Source organism: Dermochelys coriacea, chromosome 12 (genome assembly GCF_009764565.3).
Source record: "Dermochelys coriacea isolate rDerCor1 chromosome 12, rDerCor1.pri.v4, whole genome shotgun sequence".
Classification (NCBI taxonomy): domain Eukaryota; kingdom Metazoa; phylum Chordata; order Testudines; family Dermochelyidae; genus Dermochelys; species Dermochelys coriacea.
In genome coordinates, this window is record NC_050079.1 from 32,822,752 (window position 1) to 32,843,927 (window position 21,176).

The 21,176-nt window shown below is 40.8% G+C and overlaps 1 protein-coding gene and 1 long non-coding RNA gene across 4 annotated transcripts in view; one reads left to right on the top strand and one right to left on the bottom strand.

The window, feature by feature from the left end:
* Nucleotides 1-1,806: 1,806 nt before the first annotated feature.
* On the bottom strand, nucleotides 1,807-5,178 carry LOC122456344. Its single transcript, XR_006275215.1, has 2 exons — nucleotides 5,069-5,178; nucleotides 1,807-4,316 (listed from the first exon to the last, which is right to left on the bottom strand). It is a non-coding gene; the product is annotated as an uncharacterized LOC122456344 (long non-coding RNA).
* The window catches only part of CDYL2 (chromodomain Y like 2), a 94,653-nt gene continuing 76,853 nt past the window's right edge, over nucleotides 3,377-21,176 (top strand). For 2 of the 3 annotated variants that reach the window (XM_043495250.1, XM_038368219.2), the window contains exon 1: nucleotides 3,377-5,986. In XM_043495250.1, coding sequence (XP_043351185.1) covers nucleotides 5,963-5,986 — 24 coding nt within the window. In that variant the 5' untranslated portion in view covers nucleotides 3,377-5,962. The remainder of the gene's footprint in view (nucleotides 5,987-21,176) is intronic. The other variant, XM_043495251.1, reaches the window with a different exon arrangement.

The following is a 21,176-nucleotide window of genomic DNA, read 5'->3' on the forward strand; positions in this document are numbered from 1 at the left end:
ATTAGATTCTGATTCAGGGTATGGCTTGTTATGACAGACATCTCAGTGTGGTTTACTAGATATTTTTCTTAGCATCCATTTTCTCACGCATCCTGGGTCAAAGTATTGAATTATTCCCACAAAACAGAAAGACAAAATATTAAGCCATACCATAATTTTTGTGAAAAGCAGCAAGCATACGCTAATGGAAAAGGGTTGTACAAATTAAAGTGGCTCTTAACAACAATTGCAATTAAAGTATACTTTCAATGCTGGAAGAGCTCCATTCAGTTGCATATCATTGGATTCACTCTGTCCTTAAGTTCTATACAAAGCTGTTAGAGTATTAATGCCTAAAAAGATAGATGGAATCCTGTCCATTTTCTCAAATGATATTTGTATTGCTTATTTCTTACCTTATATTTTCTTTAAATATGATGCGATATGTTGGGTAACTTTTTAAAATGTTTATTTATAAAGATTTGCATTGTACACAATTTAGTGAACATCTTTTGAATTTAGGATCAGAACCAAATGATCACAACCATTTGTTTACCTTTGAAATTACGACTGTTCTGCATTTTCTTGAGTACAAAGAAGACTCCTTTTTCCAAATCCATTTTCTCCATCTACAAAATGTATAAATTAGTGACTCAAAACTTGACCTCCTCTTTTGCCTTCATACTCACCTACCCTTGCACTTTTAGCTAATATCTCTAAGTTGATGATTCCCATATGTTGCTGTCCAGCCTCTTTTTGGTTTCATGCCTTTGACAGTGTTTCTGACATCTTTCCTCACCAGTTCAAAATCAACATGTGAACACCAACTGCATTTCTCCAGCTGTGTCAAAACTTCCATTGTCCTGCTCATCACCAAGTGCAAAACAGTTGTGTCACAATAAACGTTCCTCTCTCCTACTCTAGACAATTGCCATATCCTGTCCATTCTTCCTTTACAAGATCTCTAAAACTCATTCCTTCCTCTTCACCCCCACTGCTAAGACATGCTTTGATCACCTCTAACTTTTCATCCTGAAACCTCCATGTTTATGGACTCCTGTTCCTCACCTCATTCCTCTGTATTTCCAAACTACTGCTGCTAAAACACTCTCACATTCCACTTGGATGACGTCACTCCCTTCTTCAGATCCTTTCAAGGGCTTTTCTCCTCCTTTTTGCATCGTTATCAAATTTCTCATCTTCAAGGTTTAGCACAGCTATGTCCTTGCCTACATCTTTGGTCTCTTGTCCCGCTAGTCCCATTCCATTAACTTCTGCTCATCCCAACCCTCCTTCCTGAATGCCCTCTTCTGTATCCTTCTCCCATCTCATCTTCATGCCTTTTTTCCTTCTTGGCTCAGATTATAACTCACTCACTCCCTCTCCTTCTTCAACTAATGTCTTTCCTCTTTTCATTCTCATTGCTCTTTAAAACACAATTCAGTCATTTATGGTGCTCTTCTATGATAACCTGACAAATGCCCCACCATCCACCCCATATATCTTGTATGTTAAAACTGTATTTTACCTGTCTCTAATTTAAAGCCTGATCCTGCTAAACTTACTATTTACTGCCAGTTGCAGACACATTGAAGTCTATGGGACCAATCACAGTAGAAAGCATTTTGCTCAACAGTGATTAAATGTATGGTTTAGGCCCTTATCTTGGACGGGGTTCCATAGGAGTAGAGTGGCCCACCCACACAGAGTTCATTGCAAGATTGAGGCTTAGACTTTAACGTCCTTGGGGCAGGAACTATATTATTGGTTATACGGTATTTACATAGCATTGCGTGTACTATGACAAATCAATAAATCGATATCACAGACATACTACTATCTTTATTTTTTAACTAAAAATAGTACAATGGTTTCACTTAACAAGTTTCTTCCATTTTGAAAGATTCTGCCAGTTTGAGAGATACTGAATGTACTTAAAATGGAGAGTACTGCTGGAACCCAAAATATCTAATCAAATCAGAAACGCTGTGTGATCCCTTTGCGTCATGCTCATAATCTCTCTGCTTTCCTTCCGCTGTCTCTTAGGATGGGGAATGGAAAGGAGTGGGGAATAATTAAGAGGATGAATAAATGCATATTTTGCAATGAATGTTCAGTCTAATGTTTGTAATAGTTTCCAAAAATGTGATTTTTATAACCTAACTGTAATTTTGCAGTAACTTCACTTCAGAATAAAAATGTATATTCTTGAATTTAAAAACAATTGTTAAGATTTTTAAAAAATTACTCCCTGTAAAAACTGTCCGCAGAAACTGAAACACAGTTTAATAATAAATTTCCATTGTTGTCAGACATTCTTTCTGGTTTATTCAGAAAGACTCAAATGGATATTACTCATACAAACTGATTCGTTAAAAACAAGTGTGTGTTTCACTAAAGAGATAAACATCTCTTGCATTTTTTTTTTTGCCAAACTTACTTATAGGAGGAAAAAAACCACGGAGACCATAATCAACTTTTCATGGGTTAGATATTCATAAAAGTCCTCTTCCTACTCCTTACTATTGACTCACATTTTACTGCATACCCAAGGGACTGCATATTCTAAAAACAAGGAATGAGTAATCAGGAAAAAGATGTTTCCCCTCTTCAAAGTATTCACTAAAGCATTCCTCTTTTTAAAGTATCCAACACGTAATGCTTGCCTGCCTTGTGATCCAACTTGTACTATAACATCTTCTATAGCAATTTTGCCGACAATGTTCACTTAACCTAAACATGGTGTAATAATCCTGCAAGCACATTTAAAACATAAACCACCCCCTAGAAGTTTTTCCAAGTGTGACTAGAGGGTGGTTGTTCTAATTCTCATTGGTTTAATAACAATATGACATGGAAGACTAGAGATATCTTTTTAGAGTATCAAGATGTACAATAAAGTAGCAATGCATGTTCTTCAACAACTAGAGAAGGGTCATTTTTAAAACATCTTTGAAATTAATTCTTAGAAAAAAATATGAAAAGGAAGCCGTAGGACTCACCTGAGAAGTGACTCACTTGTTTTGACTGCCATTTTTTTTTTTTTTTTTTTTTTTTGCTGTGGAAAGGAGCACAATGGCAGGCATGTGTCCTGCAAACTAGAATCTTAAGGGCAATGAATTAAAATGTATCTACATCTAAGGAGCATTCTGCTCAGTGAGCATTCTAAAGGGCTGAGTTGCTATTGTAAACTACCAATCTCAGTTTACTTTAGCACAAAATAATGTGTTTGTTTTCTGACAAAGGAGTTCTACAACAACATCAAGGCAAAACCACTGGGTGTGATTATCAAGTAATACATTTCTTGAGCATAAAGGCATTTCTACTGTGACAATTACTAATTATGCTCCAGTCATGGGTAGTTTATGATATTTCTTAATCCTTTCAACATGTTACTACTTAAATATCAGACCTCAAAAAATTCAAATATTGCTGGCAAATTGATAAGTCTAAAACAGAGCTCCAGTTACTCCCTTGTACAAAACTATTAGCTTTTCGGTAAACAATCTAGCTTTGTTCTTAGGAATTTAAAATTGATCATATCATCCAGTAGACCACATGAACCATAAATGGCTTTAAGCTCCAAAATACTATATTATATAGTTTTTATTGACCCCTATGTCAATACTAAACTGGTTAGCTGGCAAGTTCATAATCACCAGATGTAATATTCACAATTCAGGATACTGGTAGGTTGAATAGTCAGTCAAGATTTATATAAATATTTCCTATTGTCATAGTAAAAGAGAATACAAAATTGAAAAAAAATCTATTGTAAGTACTGAGCATTGGTAAATTTCTGTTACGTACAACAGTATGTAGTTATACTATAGTTGGTACTTAATCTATTTGAATCCTTCATTGAAAATGAAAATTCAGAAGACAATGCAATACCCAAAATAACCATATTTACTAGTAACAAAGTAGAATTGCTATATAATATATAATCACTGGCTTCCACCTTCTATTCAAAGCTGTCTCTATTAACAAATCTTACATTCATATGTATTACAAAGCATTCAAAAGGATGAGATCGTACAACCAAAATGATAAATACCAATCAAGTGAGGGCAAATAGAAAAGAGGGCCAAAACATAGCCACACCTGACAGCATCCAGTGTCATCTGTCAAGGCACTATGACAAGGATTATGCTATTTACAGTCAGTGGTGCCTTGTAGAGAGATGAAAACATCAAATCTGAAATCAAGTAACACGTTGCTCGATGACAACAGGGTCTCTATGAAGTCAAGATGCAATGGTTCTACCAAAGCAGAATCTACTTGCTTTCTTCTCCATTGTTGAGAAAGTTGTTATTGAGAAGATGATCACTTTTTAGCTGTGGGGATAAGTCCCTCTGGTTGGGTAGATCTGGGGTTGTGAAGTCTGAGGCAAATCATTAATGTTACTGTAATGGCACCCAATTGCAAAGGAGTCTTTTGCCACCTTGAACATTTTAATCAAAATGTTTCTCCAAAATGTAGCCCAGTTCCAGATGGTTTCCTTGCACACAAAAAATGCAGCTCCCATCCCATCCTATGGAAAGCAGAGGCTGCATGTGTGTTCAGGACATTCCTGGGGCATGGTGGCTAAACAGATCTAGGGGAAGAATCCTAGTGTGGGCATTCTGGAGTGTGTCCCATCAGGATCCATTCAACTGGATTCCCCAGTTGCTTTTTTCCTGGACAACCTTGCCCAAGGACAAAGCTCATCCATCCTAGTCTGCTAGCACCTAATAAAATGGTAGCAGGGTGACATTAAGCATGGACCTAAGACTCCTTCGTCCAGTGGACTCCCCTCATCCTCTGCACAGGCTCCAAATCCTAATGGGTTTCCCAAACATTTCAGATTAGAGGCAAAGCAGAGGTGGAACACAAGGTACCCAGCAAGTTTCCTCTTCTGAGAAATTTCTCTGAACGACACCTCACCTCTGTTGCAAATAAAAGTGGGTGTGAGGTGGGAAGAAGGGGGTAAATGCCTTTCAGAGCAAGTTGGTGAGCCTTCCATGCTCCAAGAAAGGAGCAAAGTGGAGCAAAGACTCTGTTCCATATTTCACTCTCCATAAAGACATTGTTTCATGAAGTTGACTACCTGTCTGTATCTACTGGAGGAGGGTCTTGAAGCCAGTCATGGGCAGCTGCATTGATGGGATGGTTGAAAGAAGCCATGAGGAACCCTTCATTTTCCTGGTGGTGGCCGTTCATGGGGTGGGACTTGGAGGAAGTCAGCAGCCAGTGGAGCAGAAGAAAAGGGGAGAGGGGGTTTGAAGGGTGCCATTGCCTCCTGATCGTTCCCTACGGGTGACCGTTGGGGGTTATCAGGAAGCACCTACCACCTCCACGTCCTTGACGGCAGTCCTTGGGTGGATGGGCTTTGAAGTAAGCCCTGGCCACCTGGGGTTCCTTCACCGTGGCCATCCTGTCCCTGAGGGAGATGGCAGGCACCCCCTCCCCCAGAAATCCCTGACACTCACCTACCACCCTGGAAGCCCCACAGTCTGCCTTGCCCTGGGGCTGGAGGCCAGCCTGTCTCCCGCCTCGCTCCCCTGCCCCGGCTGTGCCGGCGTGGTGCCACCACAGGTCCGGGCTCCCCCCTTCTTGGCCGTGGAAAGAGTTTGAAGCGCACCCGGCTGTCCGGGGAGGCGGCACGTCGGAGGGCCCGGGGACTTTCCCTGCAGTGTGGCGGGGACAACCCCCCTCGCCGTCCCCGAGCCTGGAGCGGGAGCGGGAGCGGGGACGGGGCGGAGAGAAGCCACAGCGCGCAGCGCCCTGCTCCACAGCGGGTTACGCCAGCCAGCCCCGCCGCGCGCCCGCCCGCCCGCCCGCCTGCCTCCCTCTCTCGCCGTCTCTCCTCGCCTCTGATTCTGCGCACAGCCGGCCCCAGCGCCTGTCATTCTGCACAGCACAGTTTACTCCACGGCGAGCGGGGGAGACAGAGGGAGAGGTGGCGCGGAGGCAGCCGAGAAGCCAAGTCCCGCAGCCCAGCATGGCTTCGGGGGACCTTTACGAGGTACGGGGGAGGGCAGCTGCACGCCGCCGCCGGGCGGGGAGGCGGCGGCGGCGGCGGCGGGGGGTTTGTTTCGGAAACGCTTAGCGGAGCCTGCTTAGTTCCTGAAGAAGGGAGGAAATCGCCCAGGCGGGGGTGGGGGGAGCCGGGCTGGCGTGTGCGCTGGGGCCGGCGGCGGCGGCCGGGGGGGGGTGTTCACCGGGATGGAGCGCTCCCCTCCCCTCCCTTCCCCTGCCTCGCTCCCTCTGTCTTCCTCGCTCCCTACTTTCCGTGGGGCGGGAGCGCAGCAGGCCTCGCAGGAGGGAGAAGGAGGAAGGAGTGAGCGCGGAGCCGGAGTTAGCGGTAGGATGGGAGGCGTCCGCCGCCCGGAGAGTGGAGAAAGTCCAGGTAAAGTCGGCGGCGGCGCTGGACGCGCTGAATCTGCAGATTAGCGCGGAGGAGGGCGGCGGGGGGGGGGGGAAATGCGCCGCGGCGCTGCTGGGGAGGAAGGCGCAGGGATGGAGGCGGCTCCGCGCCTGGCCGTGCAAAGTGCAGGAGCAGGCGCCCGGTTGCTTCACCTTGCGCCTGGGGGCGGCTGGAGGCGGAGGCGGAGGCTGCGGGGGGGAATCGGGGGCTTTGCGGGGCGGGGATCGGGGCAGCAGGGGGTGACTGTCAAAGTTTGGCAGGTCCCTGGTGGCTGGTTGGACCGGAGCGGCCAAGGGAGAAAGGGAAAAGCTGGAGCTCGGTGCATCCTGCCCGTCTTTGGTGCCAGGCTCCCAATTTGTACCATGCACAAGTCGGGCTGCTCCCACTGCGCCAATAAATAAATAAATTAAATACATAAAATAAAAGAAGAAGAAGAAGCTGGACCTCCGACTAAATAACCACATCTGGCCGTCAGGTCTCGCTGGATCCAGACAAATTTTGACCCTGCACACCCGGTTTTAAAGGTTCAAAGCAAGAACTAAGTCTAGTCCCTCCTGCTGGTCCACAAGAGAGTTTGGACCCAGGTGCTGCAAATAACCGGGTCCAGTGAGTGCATCCAGCTGAATCTTGGCAAAATGTGGTCCAAGCCCCAAATTCTATCACTGATATTTTTTTTAAAAAAAAATCATAACTGGTCCTATATCTGCTACTGGGTCAGGATGCATCAAGGTCCACCTTTTCTCAGGGAAATTGGAATGGCTAGACTTCTTCTTTGTTTAAACTGTACAGTTTGAGACTTGTAACCAAAAATTGTCATGTTCCAGTTCCATCCAAGTGTCAAGGTTTTTACAGTGCTCATGTACCAGGATGCGCCTGGGTCTGGTGCAGTAAGAGTAGCTAGGCATGTTCTCTATTTTGATCGTAGAATTTGGGGGCTTGCATCCAAAACTTACAGGATCTTTGATCGACTTTTCCCTTTTACCATGGCCATTGCCTTTGAAATCCCCTAACAAAGGGTGTAATTAATGTCCGATATTGATCAGTTGCGTCTTTCTTGTGCTGAACTGGACTTTGTTTCCTTGAAGTAAGTAGAACTTGGACTCTCATAGGTGAGCTTAAATGCTCAGAGACGTGCTGATCTAAATTAATACTGTCAACTTGTTTTCCCTGGTTCTTCATAGATTTTGTAGTGTCACTTTGTAATTAGCTGTTAACGGCATTGTGTCAAGTTTATCTGTGCTCTGACTCCATTGTAATCGATAGGAGATCTGTCAAGGATGACTTTGGTCCATAACTTTCAGTGAAGTAAAGGTTTGGTTGGGCCCTTCATTTACTGCCTATTTGTAACTTCTGTGGAGCATGGAGAAGTTTTAGATAATCTTGCACCCTAGAGACATTTCATTACATGTTTAGATTGGTTCTGGAAGGAAACAAACACATACCGTTAACATTGACACTGGTTGTGTTATTACAGCTCCTATTCATTAATTAAAATCTATGCTCTTTTATAAGCCCTGTGTTACTCTAAATGAGCAGATGGCCTGTAAAAATGGGAGATGGGCTCTGCATTTAATATTGTGTATTGTGTGAAAATTTTGTAGGTAACAACATGCCATGAAAATGCTCTGTGAAATCCAGACTTGTAACCTAGGAAGCACATTGTAGCATGATTATTTTAAAGGCACTAGTCTAGGCTGTGAAGCCATCTTTGACTGTACCATGAATTGCACTTAGGCAATGCTGAATGCTCTAGTTTGCAGCCTGTGGATTATTCTTTATCATTCCTTTTGGGCTGTTTTTGCTTATCAATATATAATAAAGATGAGTTGTATCCATCAGGACAGGTAAGCAAAAGAATGGATCTCCACCTCTACTTTGTTGATATGTCTAGAACATGACCTTCTGAGATGGTACATGGTGTTAGATCATTGCATTTCTGTCAAGCTGCTGGGAAAAGTATGTGCGGTACTTAAATTAGCAATTCAATCTATGCCATGTAAAAACCTTTCCACTGTGAAGGTACTTGTGACTGGGGTGAGAGAGAACCACAGGAAAGCTGAATAGTTTATATTCTGATATGCTGCAAGTTGGCAGTTGTTAGGCTCTGGTTAAATGACTGCTAAACCTCCCCACACACGCACACACAAAACTCCCACATCTAAAGATCTTTTTGGGTTTTCTAGAGTTGTTAGAAAGAGGCTTATAACAGTTGTGTAGGTAGTGATGTCAAATATCAGTTAGGTAGCAGGAGAGATGATGTTATCACCATGAACACGTGGTGTGTTTGGAGTTCATACCTTAATTTTTGGTTGTAGGTGGCATTATTTTGTTGGTTTTTTGGACAGGTAAAATGTTCTGATATCAAGATGCATATTAAATAGCTTATGATAGTCAACTTTAACAGGTTGCACTTCTTAATGATATAGGACTTAAAGCACCCTGTATAACATTTTTAATTGGAGATACACCTTATGAATCTACTAAGTATGTGTAGAACTGCCTTAAGAATATCTTCAGTCCTTCAAAGATTCTTACTGAAGTTCAATGAATCAGGCAAGAGCAGTTACCTCTGTAACAGTAAGCAATTCGTATTGGATAAAAAATGATTTTACTACAGCTGATTACGATTATAGTAGTCATGACTAAAAAGAGAATATTGCATTATTACCAATCTAATGTTAAATTTAATACCATGTTAAAAATTTTCCTTGCTTGTGTAACATATGAGATAAGTAATTCAGTGCAAACCCTTAAATTTTGAAAACAAGATATGATATATATATATATATATATATTATATAAACAATTCATCCATTTTGTATTGTTAAATTATTTTAAAAACAGATTTTTTCAACGCAATGTTGACTTGAAAAGGTTGTGTCGAGGTTAACGGATATGTAAGATTACAACCAAAACAACTACAATATTTTATATTGTCCTGCTATACTTTTCAATATCAAATAGCTTCTAGTCATCTCTGCTTGAAATATATTCTATTTCTCTAGGATTATAAATTAATTTTAATATATTCTACAAAATGAAGAGCATCCCTAGAGATTTCTATGCTTACTGATAATAGGGTTCTAGGTTTGTGCATCTTAGAATCAAGATGTGTTACATTTGAGGATAATACCTTGAGCAAATATTATTAGACAGTAGGTGCTAATTTTGAAGACAACAGAAACAAATATTCCTTTTTGTACAGAAATTCAGTTAAGATTTTCCCTTTAAGAAATTTTAGATTAAATTGAAGTATGGAGAGGCACCCAGACATTACAATGATGAGCACTGCATAAGAACTGGAATAGAATAGAATAGAATAGAATAGAATCTCAAACACAGCTATGCATTCACAGGTTGAACCAAAGGCCAGGTTGATTTGCTTGTTTTGACGGAATTATGACTCTGAGCTTCTCCAGGTGGGTGAGAAGGTTCTTTATTATGTCTATATTTTCTCAGGAGTTGAAATCTTTTTAAATATTTAAGAAATATATAGCACAGTATTTAGAACACTAAAAATTTAAATAAAAGCTTTGGCAACATATCCACAGTGACCTTCAGTAGCATAGCGCTGTTGAGCTTTCTAGTTTAGACAACTTGTTGAATGTATTGATATAATGTCTTTATTAATCTCAGTAACAGAGAATAGGTAAAATAATCAAGAGTAAATTTCAGTATTGCTCATTGGTGCTATGAATTTTGCTGTCATTGCCTTGATATATCCTTTTGTATTCTCTATCTTGAGTTCAGTTCCAACACTTAAGACCCTCTCTTAACAGAATTAGGTCTCTTAAAAAAGCTATTGCACTGGTATTATATATGAGATGAAAGTATAGGAAACAAAACTTTTACTTCAGACCACTGCACACAAACTTTTTCTAGCAAAGAGAAAGCAATTCAGTGCAATAAAACATAAGCTCTGGTTTATGATGATGAATATCTGATATCATGCATCAGTAACATGCAGAAGCTTTTGAAGCTCATTTGGGCATTTTTCTTTTGAAGTGTAGTTTTTGTTTTGAGCTGAAATTTTCTATATTTTCTCATTGTTTATAATAAACCAACATAATCAGAGTTTTTGGAACAATGAGATTAAAATGTAAACATTTTCTCATAGTTCTTTAAAACTACTGGAAATCCCAATTATGGTAGCTTATTAAACAATATCTTAATTCAGCAATCTAATGAACTAGCAGATAAGTCTCTCGAGAGGAATGTGGCAGGTAGATATCTCTGGACCACAGTAATTTCATCATTATTTAAAACTATTAGCCACTAATGGACATTTTTCATTAAAGTGCTGTTTTACTTGGAAAAGTGACTTTTTAAAAATGGAACTGTCTTAATTAAGAGATACAATGCCTAAGTGTATTCATGTCTATCTACATCAGTGACAAAAATAAGATTTAACTACATTTTACTCCTGTTAATACGGCTATGTGAGAGTGAGCTGCAGTCTATTCCCACTCACATCATCAACAGGATTGTTAATTAAGCTCCAACTGAGTTTCAGTGTCATATTCTTCTCCTCAATTATACTTGTGCTCACTGCACAGCTATCAGTGAAGGCAGAATCTGAAAACAGTGGTGCTGCACAGATGTATATGAGGGCAGAATATGGCCCAGAGAATATTTGTAACCTGTCTTGGTGTGTGAATCAGAAAGAATACAACTTGAATTTCACATTCCTGTTTGAGTTTACAGAACTAGGATTTAGAAATTGACTTTTGGCTTGTAAACTGAGCTAATGTGATTACCAGTTCATAATAAAGATGGAAGCACACAATGCTCTTTTCATGGAGTTACTTTCCAGTATAGAGTGACACTTTAAACTGCTATTATCTTATGGAAAACATTGGGAAGGGGGAATCTATTTTAAAACTATTTCATGCCCTCCTCTTTCATTAAGAGGCGATTTACTTGAAAACTTATTTCTGTATCATTGTGTCACTGAAAGTTATCACAACCAATAGTATTTGGGAGACTTAATTTTACTTAAATTAAGATAACTTGTGCAAATACTACTCTAGTTCAGTTAGTAGAAGTCCCACAGTGGAGTGAAGCTTTCTGGATACAAATCCACATTAAATTTGATCTTGTACCCAGTGGTGACACTGTTATGTAGCTCTAGAGTGGGTAATCTGCTAGATGAGAGGTTAAATTTAGGTGTCAACCTTTCAGTAAGAAGTTAAATTGAGGTTTCTTATACTCACACCTTGTAGTTCCGCATATTAAAGAAAAAGTTTCATGATACTCTCAGAAAAGAGTAGGGGATAACTCTGCCAATATTCTCTCTCAAGACATGTCTTTATAATTGCTGCTACAGTGAAACTGCAGCTGTGTCACTATAGTGCTGTAGTGTAGATGCTTCCTACATTAACAGAAAGGGTTTTTCTATCAATGTAGTTCATCCATCTTTCCAAGAGGGGGAAAATGTCAACAGAATTCTTCTGTCGACCAAGCAACACCTACACCAGGGGTTAGGCCAACCTAACTATAGTACAGTATTCAGGGCAGAACTTTTTCACAGCCCTGAGAGATGTAGTTGTGTCGATCTAATTTTTAAGTGTACACTAGGCTTAGTAAGAGACTCTAGTATCAAAAACTATGTAAAACATTACTGTGCACATGCATCCGATGAAGTGAGCTGTAGCTCATGAAAGCTTATGCTCTAATAAATTTGTTAGTCTCTAAGGTGCCACGGGTACTCCTTTTCTTTTAACGGCTGTCATGTTTACCTACATTGTCTCTATGTTACCGGTATCCAGCTTCCTCATTGCATTGGAAATTTCTTTAGGACATTTTGAGTATGAAAAAACCTATTGTAAACCAAACGATTTTTTATCTCATTAGTGTTTTGTGACCATTTTGATGAAGTTCTTTCTTCCAGAACATGATATATTTCCTCCAAATGTAGGTTAACTTAGGAATGTGCATGCAATACCAGGTTCCTGATTGGATAAACTATTGGAAATATGCTTTCTATTATAGTAAAACCACCATTAAATATACAAGATGAAGTACATTTCTCAAAAGAAATTAAACTAAGTATATTTCCCTTCACTGTCTAGGTATATAAGCACATCATAACTTTTCTGATAGCATTTGGTGAACTACAAAAATGTAAAAATAAAAAATGTATTGTACTTAGATTTGTGTTTTATTCAAAATTGTCATGTAATTATGTAATTATTTGTGTTTGTAAGTTAAAATATATTTAGAACAAACCTAATACAAATAATTGTGAAATTCAAATATGATCTGATATTGAGGAAAATTAGCTGATCTCTTTTTTTCATCAAAGGCGTAATTGTAATGGCTAACTACTCAGTGAATAATGTTTCTTTGTCCATTCATTTGACTTTTAGCGGTGTTGCATTTTCTTGGCTTTGTGTGTTTTCATCAGTGTAGATTATTTGTTGTCACCTCTTACCCATATATTTTGGGAAATAATTTTATAATATATTTTATGCCATAAGCATCTTGGTATTGTCAACAAGCCTGATGAAAGACTTAACTATTCTTTTTATTTAAGTGAGTCTGAATCATGTAAAGTTCGTATCAAACCATTTAAATGTGTCATATTTACAGCGGTAGAAATGATGATTGAACTGTATGAGCCTCAACCTGTTTTACATAAATAAAAATAAGATTATTCTCCAGTTTCCTAGAGAAAGAAAACTGGTCTTTTTATTTGTTTAACAATAGTGCCACAATAGCTTTGTTTATTCCAAAGCCCTTATCCTGTAAATTGCTAGTGTTATAAGGCTGTGGGGGAAATATGGTGTGTCTGTTTTCTTTTATCACACACCAATTGTAATGTTGTCATCAATAGATACAGTGTAGAATTCAGTCTTCTGTCATTATCAGTTATAATTTAAACAGTGGTCTGTATATTGCAGGGTATATTTAAGGTTTCTCATCCTTCTTAACATTGTTTAGGTTGATACAGATGGACAGTGTAGGAGCCAGTGATTCTTGTTGTAACTTAGCAAAGCAGGGGAAATAGATCACCTGTTAAAGTACATCCTGATACGTGAATAGCATGGGGTTACTTAGTGATAGACAATGACAAAGAAAATAGCGCTGAAAAAATCTCTGCCAAAAATACCCTTTTCTTTGCAAACTGCTGTTACATCACTTGGGATCTGATTTTTGCTGTGCCTCTTGGAGGTCCAGCACAAAACTTTCAGGCTAGAGGGAGTGGGGAACTAAAGCTACCTTTGTATGCACCTGTTGCTGGGTTGTTCCAGAGGCTAGTGCAACCCCTAGCACAACGTAGGTAGCCCATCCCCCACTACCTATAAGTGGCAGTGTCACCCAGAATCTCCACATGCTATGACATCTGCAAATATGTTATGCTTAATAAACAGTAGTAATAAACTTGACTGACCATCTCAGTCCTGGTTGAAAATTGCAAAAGAAATGACGATAAGTTAAAAGGCATGTTAGTGATATGTGTAGAATGAGTTAACCTGTAAAATCAATGTTGTTGTAAATATATATTAATGAAAGAAGGTGTTTCTAATGACCTAAAATAGCTTTCTCCTTTTTTATAATTTTGCTTTGAGCAGACATATCATTTCAAGATCTGTGCTGAGAGGATTTAATCCAGGGCTTTCAGTTAATATAGATTTTGGGGTGCATCTTCAGAGGTATCGCACTCCATAGAATTTTATGTTTTCTTCCTGTTAATCTGAAAAGGCCTAGTTTGAATACACTACCACTTGCACATAACAGCAAACTTTTATTTTAGTAACATTTCACAGAAACCTAATTAAATGGCTATATACTTTTTCCTTATTACCCTTCTTATAAATGCTGATTATCAATATATTTTAATGTAAACAGCTACCTCTTGTCCAGCAAATCTGCTCCACTTTCAGTGAGGCCAAAATGCATTTTTTACAGCATCACATTCTCATTCACTATGATGAACGGTGATGTTATGAGCTATGCTCTGACATCAGTGAGTATAACACGCTGATTGTAAAGGAGATAGCTTCTGTTAACATGGCTTGTTCATCATCCATGATAGGGGAGGGAGGACAAAAAAGAACATGACTGTATGATAAGGTTTGGTAAAATATTACCTTTTTTAAATGTTTAATGCTGTTTAAATTATAACTGATAACTACAGATGACTGAATTCTATACTGTATCTATTGAAGATTACCTTTTTTAATGTTTCATGTTGGGAGATGTCAGTGGATCTTCCCCTAAAATGTTGCGTGCTTGGAGTTTCCTAAACTAATAACAGAATGTCTTAAATTATTAAAACCTCATTAATTTATAGGATTGATTAAGTAGTAGTACGATGTAGTATAAAATCATTACATTTAACAAATGAATATACTGGATGAATTACTCTTTCAGAAACCTCATTGTGACAGGACAGCAGGTGTTTCAGTGTTGGAAATGTGACAAGAAAGGTGGAGCAGATCCTGAATGCTGCTGGGGAATTCCTGCTGAGTGTAGTTCATGTAGGAACAAAGTGCACAAATGGAGTTTTGCTAGAATCAAGAATGACTTCTGGAACTTTTGAAGAGGGAGTCAAGGCAGGTGATCTTCTCAGAAAATTTTCTGATGACAAGTGTGAGTAAAGAGAAAATATTGGAGGTTAACGGTTAGAGGCATGGATAGAGGATAGTTTGATGTTCATGGATCATCCAAATGCCTTCTGTGATGAGAAGAGACTGTATCTGATGGTTTCCACTTAAGCAAGGATGTAATAAATTCCCAGTTTCAAAAATGGCAGGTATTGTTATGGCAGCTCTAAATGAAGCAGTCACATGTGAGAATGGATGCTTTAGCATTACTCCAATAATCAAGCATGTACTTTATTACTCTTCTGTCTTATGGTGGATGATGAAAGTCTGCATCACAAGTGAAGTACTGTAATCAGAATGACAGGAATTATAGAAAAAGGTGCATTCATGTACTAGTGTCTCCACACAAATACAAGGAGAATGGGAAATAACAGAAGTTCCTGAAGTAATACTAAATTATGGAGATTATGACAAAGAGGACAGAACTGAAACTTTGTGGGTTGAATCCAATAACTGAAAAATGGAGCATAACAATCTCAGTTGCGCCATGATCATTTACTTCCATTTTGGAATGTCAGATGCACTCTGTAGAAAAGAAAGTGTTAATGGGGAGTAGGAAATACAATATTTACCAAGTCAGTGAAATACACGTCAGTGGCAAAAAGGGTAGAGAAATCCTTAGAGATACAGGAAGAGAAAGACAAAAGAAAATACAATGGGCATTTGTTGCAAATCCTCAGGATTGGAGAAGAGCAAGAATGAAAACTTATTGGCACAAATTTCCGTGAACTCAGTACTGCAGAATACGTTTCACAGGAGACAAGTTAGTTACCCAGATAGCTATTGGGTAGCCAGTATGGCTAAATGTGCATCAGTGTTCAAGAGGCCCTTACTCCCAGCTTACGTAGGACAGCACTGTGATCCAAGGAGTCAAGAAGTGGAGATTCCAACCCTGTGAAAAACCATCCTGAATCCACATCTTGCTGGTGAGAACAAAAGAAAAGGAACTTTTTGAGAACACAAGGATAACAAGGAAGTTCTTCAAAAATGAGGAGTCCGTTGGCATCTTAAAGACTAACAGATTTGTTTAGGCATAACCTTTCATGGGTAAAAAAAATCCACTTCTTCAGATGCATGGAATGAAAATTACAGATACAGGCATAAATATATTGACACATGAAGAGAAGGGAGTTACCTTACAAATGGAGAACCAGTGCTGACAAGGCCAATTCAGTCAAGTGAATGTGGTCCACTCCTAAAAATTGATGAGGAGGTGTCAATAGCAAGACAACTCCTTGCTCCTTTTCCTAAGGGAAAATTGCTTTTGTAGTGAGCCAGCCACTCCCAGTCCCTATTCAAGCCCAAATTAATAGTGTTAAGTTTGCAAATGAATTGTAGTTCTGCAGTTTCTCTTTTAATCTGTTTTTGAAGTTTTTTTGTTGAAGGATGGCTACTTTTAAATCTGTTATTGAATGTCCAGGGAGATTGAAGTGTTCTCCCACTGGCTTTTGTATGTTACCATTCCTGATGTCTGATTTGTGTCCATTTATTCTTTTATGTAGAGACTGTTCGGTTTGGCCAGTGTACATGGCAGATGGGCATTGCTGGCACATGATGGCATATCACATTAGTAGATGTGCAGGTGAATAAGCCCCTGATGGTGTGGCTGATGTGGTTGGGTCCTCTGATGGTGTCGCTGGAGTAGATATAGGGACAGAGTAGGCAACGGGGTTTGTTACAAGGTTTGGGTCCTGGGTTAGTGTTTCTGTGGTGTGGTGTGTAGTTGCTGGTGAGTATTTGCTTCAGGTTGGGGGACTGTCTGTAAGTGAGGACTGACCTGCCTCCCAAGGTCTGTGAGAGTGAGGGATCGTTTTCCAGGATAGGTTGTAGATCATTGATGATGTGCTGGAGAGGTTTTAGATGGGGGCTGTACGTGATGGCCAGTGGTGTTCTATTATTTTCCTTGTTGGGCCTGTCCTGTAGTAGGTGACTTCTGGGTACCCGTCTTGCTCTGTCAATCTGTTTCCTCACCTCTCCAGGTGGGTATTGTAGTTTTAAGAATGTTTGATAAAGGTCTTGTAGGTGTTTGTCTCTGTCTGAGGGATTGGAGCAAATGCAGATGTATCTTAGGGCTTGGCTGTAGACAGTGGATTGTGTGATGTGTCCTGGATGGAAGCTGGAGGCATTAGGTAAGTATAGTGCTCAGTAGTATCTAGTATAGGATGGTGTTTATGTGATCATCACTTTTTTGCATTGTAGTGTCCAGGAAGTGGATCTCTTGTGTGGACTGGTCCGGGCTGAGGTTGATGGTGGGATGGAAATTGTTGAAATTCAGGTGGAAGTTCTTGGAGCTATTGATTACAAGCTACTTGAATGCAGCATAGAAAGGAATTCTTCACAGAGTGCAATAGAATTAGAGGATTAGAATTCAAAGCAACAAATTTGGGAGAACTGAAAAATTTAGTGAGCAGTGGGGAAAAGTATGAAAATCCCTGAGTGTGGAAAAATCCTAAGAGACACCAGAGAAAAAAAATCCTGTGAAAAAAGAAGAATGAAATGAACAAAAAGTGAAGTGATCAGTGTAGTTTCATAAGAGACAACTCACAAATGTGAGGGTAACAACTTTGTTCAAGAAATGAAAAAGAAGGGAGTAACCAAAAACAGCACAAAAAGTCCATTAAGGCTTGCAGAAAGAAGTTAAGAGCAGCAGAAAATAGACTTTGTTAATGTTAGGATTCAGTGAATTAAAATCTTTTTCAAAAATATCAGAGATTGGGGAATATGAGGAAGAAAGGAAGCCTATTAATGAATGAGAAGGGGGATGAAATCCTTGATGGCTAAAATACAAAATGGTTTTGTTTTAATCTATCTGTATAAGGAAAACTAAAGAAAAGAGGTTGATGCAACTAGGAGGGAAAGAAAAGCTTGAAAAAATAGCTATGGGGGGTGGGAGAGGCAAAGAGACATTTGGGAAAACAATTAAGTCAAAATATTCAGGTTTAAGTGCCGAAAGTAAAGCTCCTAGATCCATATTTAGGAACCTAAATAAGTAGAGATTTTTAGCAGTGTTAAGCACCATGGAGCTCCAACTAAACTACTCTTAGGTACTCAGTGCTTTTTAATATTAGGCCACTGATTTAAGTGCTTAAATATGGATTTAGGAGCCTAACTTTGGGCATCTATTTTTGAAAATTTTGGCCAGAGGCATCAACTCACAGAGCAGGTAGGTGATATTCCTTCTAAGAGTGACTCTACTGAAATCTCACATGAAATATTACATTTATGCTGGGATTTTCAAAGGCACTCAAGGGAGTTAGGTACCCATCTGTTATTAGATTTCTATAGGGAATGTGCACCTTACTCCCTTAGGCTATTCTGAAAATCCCAGACTAGGTCTGTGTACTAGAAAGATTTTTACAAACTATGTACTAGAAAGGTGTTCCAAGAAAAGCTACCACACAAAGAAGTAGTGGCTGTATTGATTGATTTGTGAGAAAGGACTAAAAGTACTAAATTTGTGGCAAAACAACAAACAGTGGCCACGGCATATGATAATCATCTGCAGATTTCTGAACGTCACCTGTGATAGGTGACAAATCAGCATGTTGTCAAAGGGTGTAACTAATATTAATAAAGTAAGCAATAGACAACAAGCTTTTTATTAGAAGAAACTGCCTAACAATGAATTCTGTTAATTATTAATTATTATTATTATTATTTATTTTTATTGGACAGTGATGTCTTGTGTGCCATAAAAGGCACAAATAAAGACAGTCCCTGTACTGATGATATTATAGTTGAAAACTCAGACACACAAAAGATTACACACACTGGATGCCCCAGACAATGTTATGACTAAAATAGTAGTCTTCAACCATTTTACGCACAAGATCACTTTTTGAACTTGAGATCAGTTCAGGATCTACCTTGCCCCTTCCCCGAGGCCCCGCCCTGCTCACTCCATGGCTCGCTCTCCCCCACCCTCACTCACTTTCACCGGGCTGGGGCAGGAGATTGGGGTATAGGAGCGGGTGCAAGCTCTGGGAGGGAGTTTGGGTGCAGGTGTCATATGGTCACACTGCACCTAATCTCATAGAATCCACTGGGCATTTCATGAGTTTTACTTTTTATTAGTGTCATTTATGGTTTATAGATCCAAAATCCTTCAGGGATTGTCACAAATCAGTGTAACATTCTCAACTGTTGGGTGTACATTGGCTGAGCCTGGGGCAGGGGTGCAGGAGTGATGGGTGCAAGCTCTGGGAGGGAGTTTGAGTTCAGGAAGGGGCTCCAGGCTGGGGCAGAGTGTTGGGGTATGGGAGGGGTGAGGGCTCTGGGAGGGAGTTTGAGTGCAGGAGGGGGCTGGGGCAGCAGGTTGGGGTGTGGCAGGAGGTGCGGTGGCTGGGAGGGAGCTCTGGGCTGGGGGTTGGGGTGCAGAAGGGTGTGCGAGGTGTAGGTTCTGGCCAGGAGGCACTTACTACAAACTGCTCCCAGTTGGCGGCGCAGCAGGGCTCAGGCAGGCTGCCTGCCTGCCGTGGCCCCACACTGCTCCCTGAAGCGGCTGGCTGATGGCATTTCTCTTTGTGCTGCCCCTAGGAGGGAAGGGGGCAGCGGGTCTCTGTGTGCTGCAGGCGCTGCCCCCACAGCTCCCATTGGCTGGGAACTGGCCAACGGGAGCTGCGGGGACGGTGCTGGGGGTGGGGGCAGCACATGGAGCTGCCTCACGCCTGCCTGAGCCCCTGCGATGCCAGATTTTTAGCGGCCCGGAGAGCGCGATCAACTGGCTGAGGCGCCAGGATCGACCAGTCGATCATGATTGACGGGTTGATGACCACTGACTTATAATGTTACATTTTTACTTATACTGGGAGTATTCTCTCCTGTATTACATGCACAGCCACACTATCTTGCCGTCAAAGTAACAAAGGAATGGTCATATCAGGGCATGGTCGTCTATAGTATATTGTGGAAGTCATGGGTCTCCCACAGAAATGTTTGGAGGGTTAGAACAATAGATTCATAGAAGATTAGGATTGGAAGAGACCTCAGGTGGTGATCTAGTCCAACCCCCTGCTCAAAGCAGGACCAACCCCAACTAAATCATCCCAGCGAGGGCTTTGTCAAGCTGGGCCTTAAAAACCTCTAAGGAAGGAGATTCCACTACCTCCCTAGGTAACCCATTCCAGTACTTCACTACCCTCTGAGTGAACTACTTTTTCCTAATATCCAACCTAGACCTCCCCCCCCCCCCGGAACTTGAGACCATTGCTTCTTGTTCTGTCATCTGCCACCCCTGAGAACAGCCAAGCTCCATCCTCTCTGGAACCGCCCCCCCTCAGGTAGTTGAAGGCTGCTATCAAATCCCCCCTCACTCTTCTTTTCTGCAAACTAAATAAGCTTAGTTCCCTCAGCCTCTCCTCATAAGTCATGTGCCCCCACCACCTAATCATTTTCGTTGCCCTCTGCTGGACTCTCTCCGATTTGTCCACATCCTTTCTGTAGTGGGGAGCCCAGAACTGTACACAGTACTCCAGATGTGGCCTCACCAGTGCCGAATAGAGGGGAATAATCACTTCTCTCCATCCGCTGGCAATGCTCCTACTAATGCAGCCCAATATGCTGTTAGCCTTCTTGGCAACAAGGGCACACCACTGACTCAAATCCAGCTTCTCATCCACTGTAACCCCCAGGTCCTTTTCCGCAGAACTGCCCCTTAGCAGTCCAGTAGCAGTGATTGGGATTCCTCCATCTTAAGTGCAGGACTCTGCACTTGTCTTTGTTGAATGTCATCAGATTTCTTTTGGCCCAATCCTCCAATTTGTCCAGGTCCCTCTGTATTCTATCCCTACCCTCCAGCATATCTACCTCCCCGCCCATCTTATCTGCAAACTTGATGAGGGTGCAATCCATCCCATCATCCAGATCATTAATGAGGATGTTGAACAAAACCGGCCCCAAGACTGATCCCCGGGGCACTCTGCTTGATACTGGCTGGCAACTAGACATCAAGCCATTGATCACTACCCGTTGAGCCCAATGATATAACCAGCTTCCTGTCCACCTTATAGTCCATTCATCCAATCCATACTTTTATAACTTGCTGGCAAGAATACTGTGGGAGACCGTATCAAAAACTTTGCTAAAGTCAAGATATATCACGTCCACCGCTTTCCCCATATCCACAGAGCCAGTTATCTCACCAAAGAAGGCAATCAGGTTGGTCATGCATGATTTTCCCT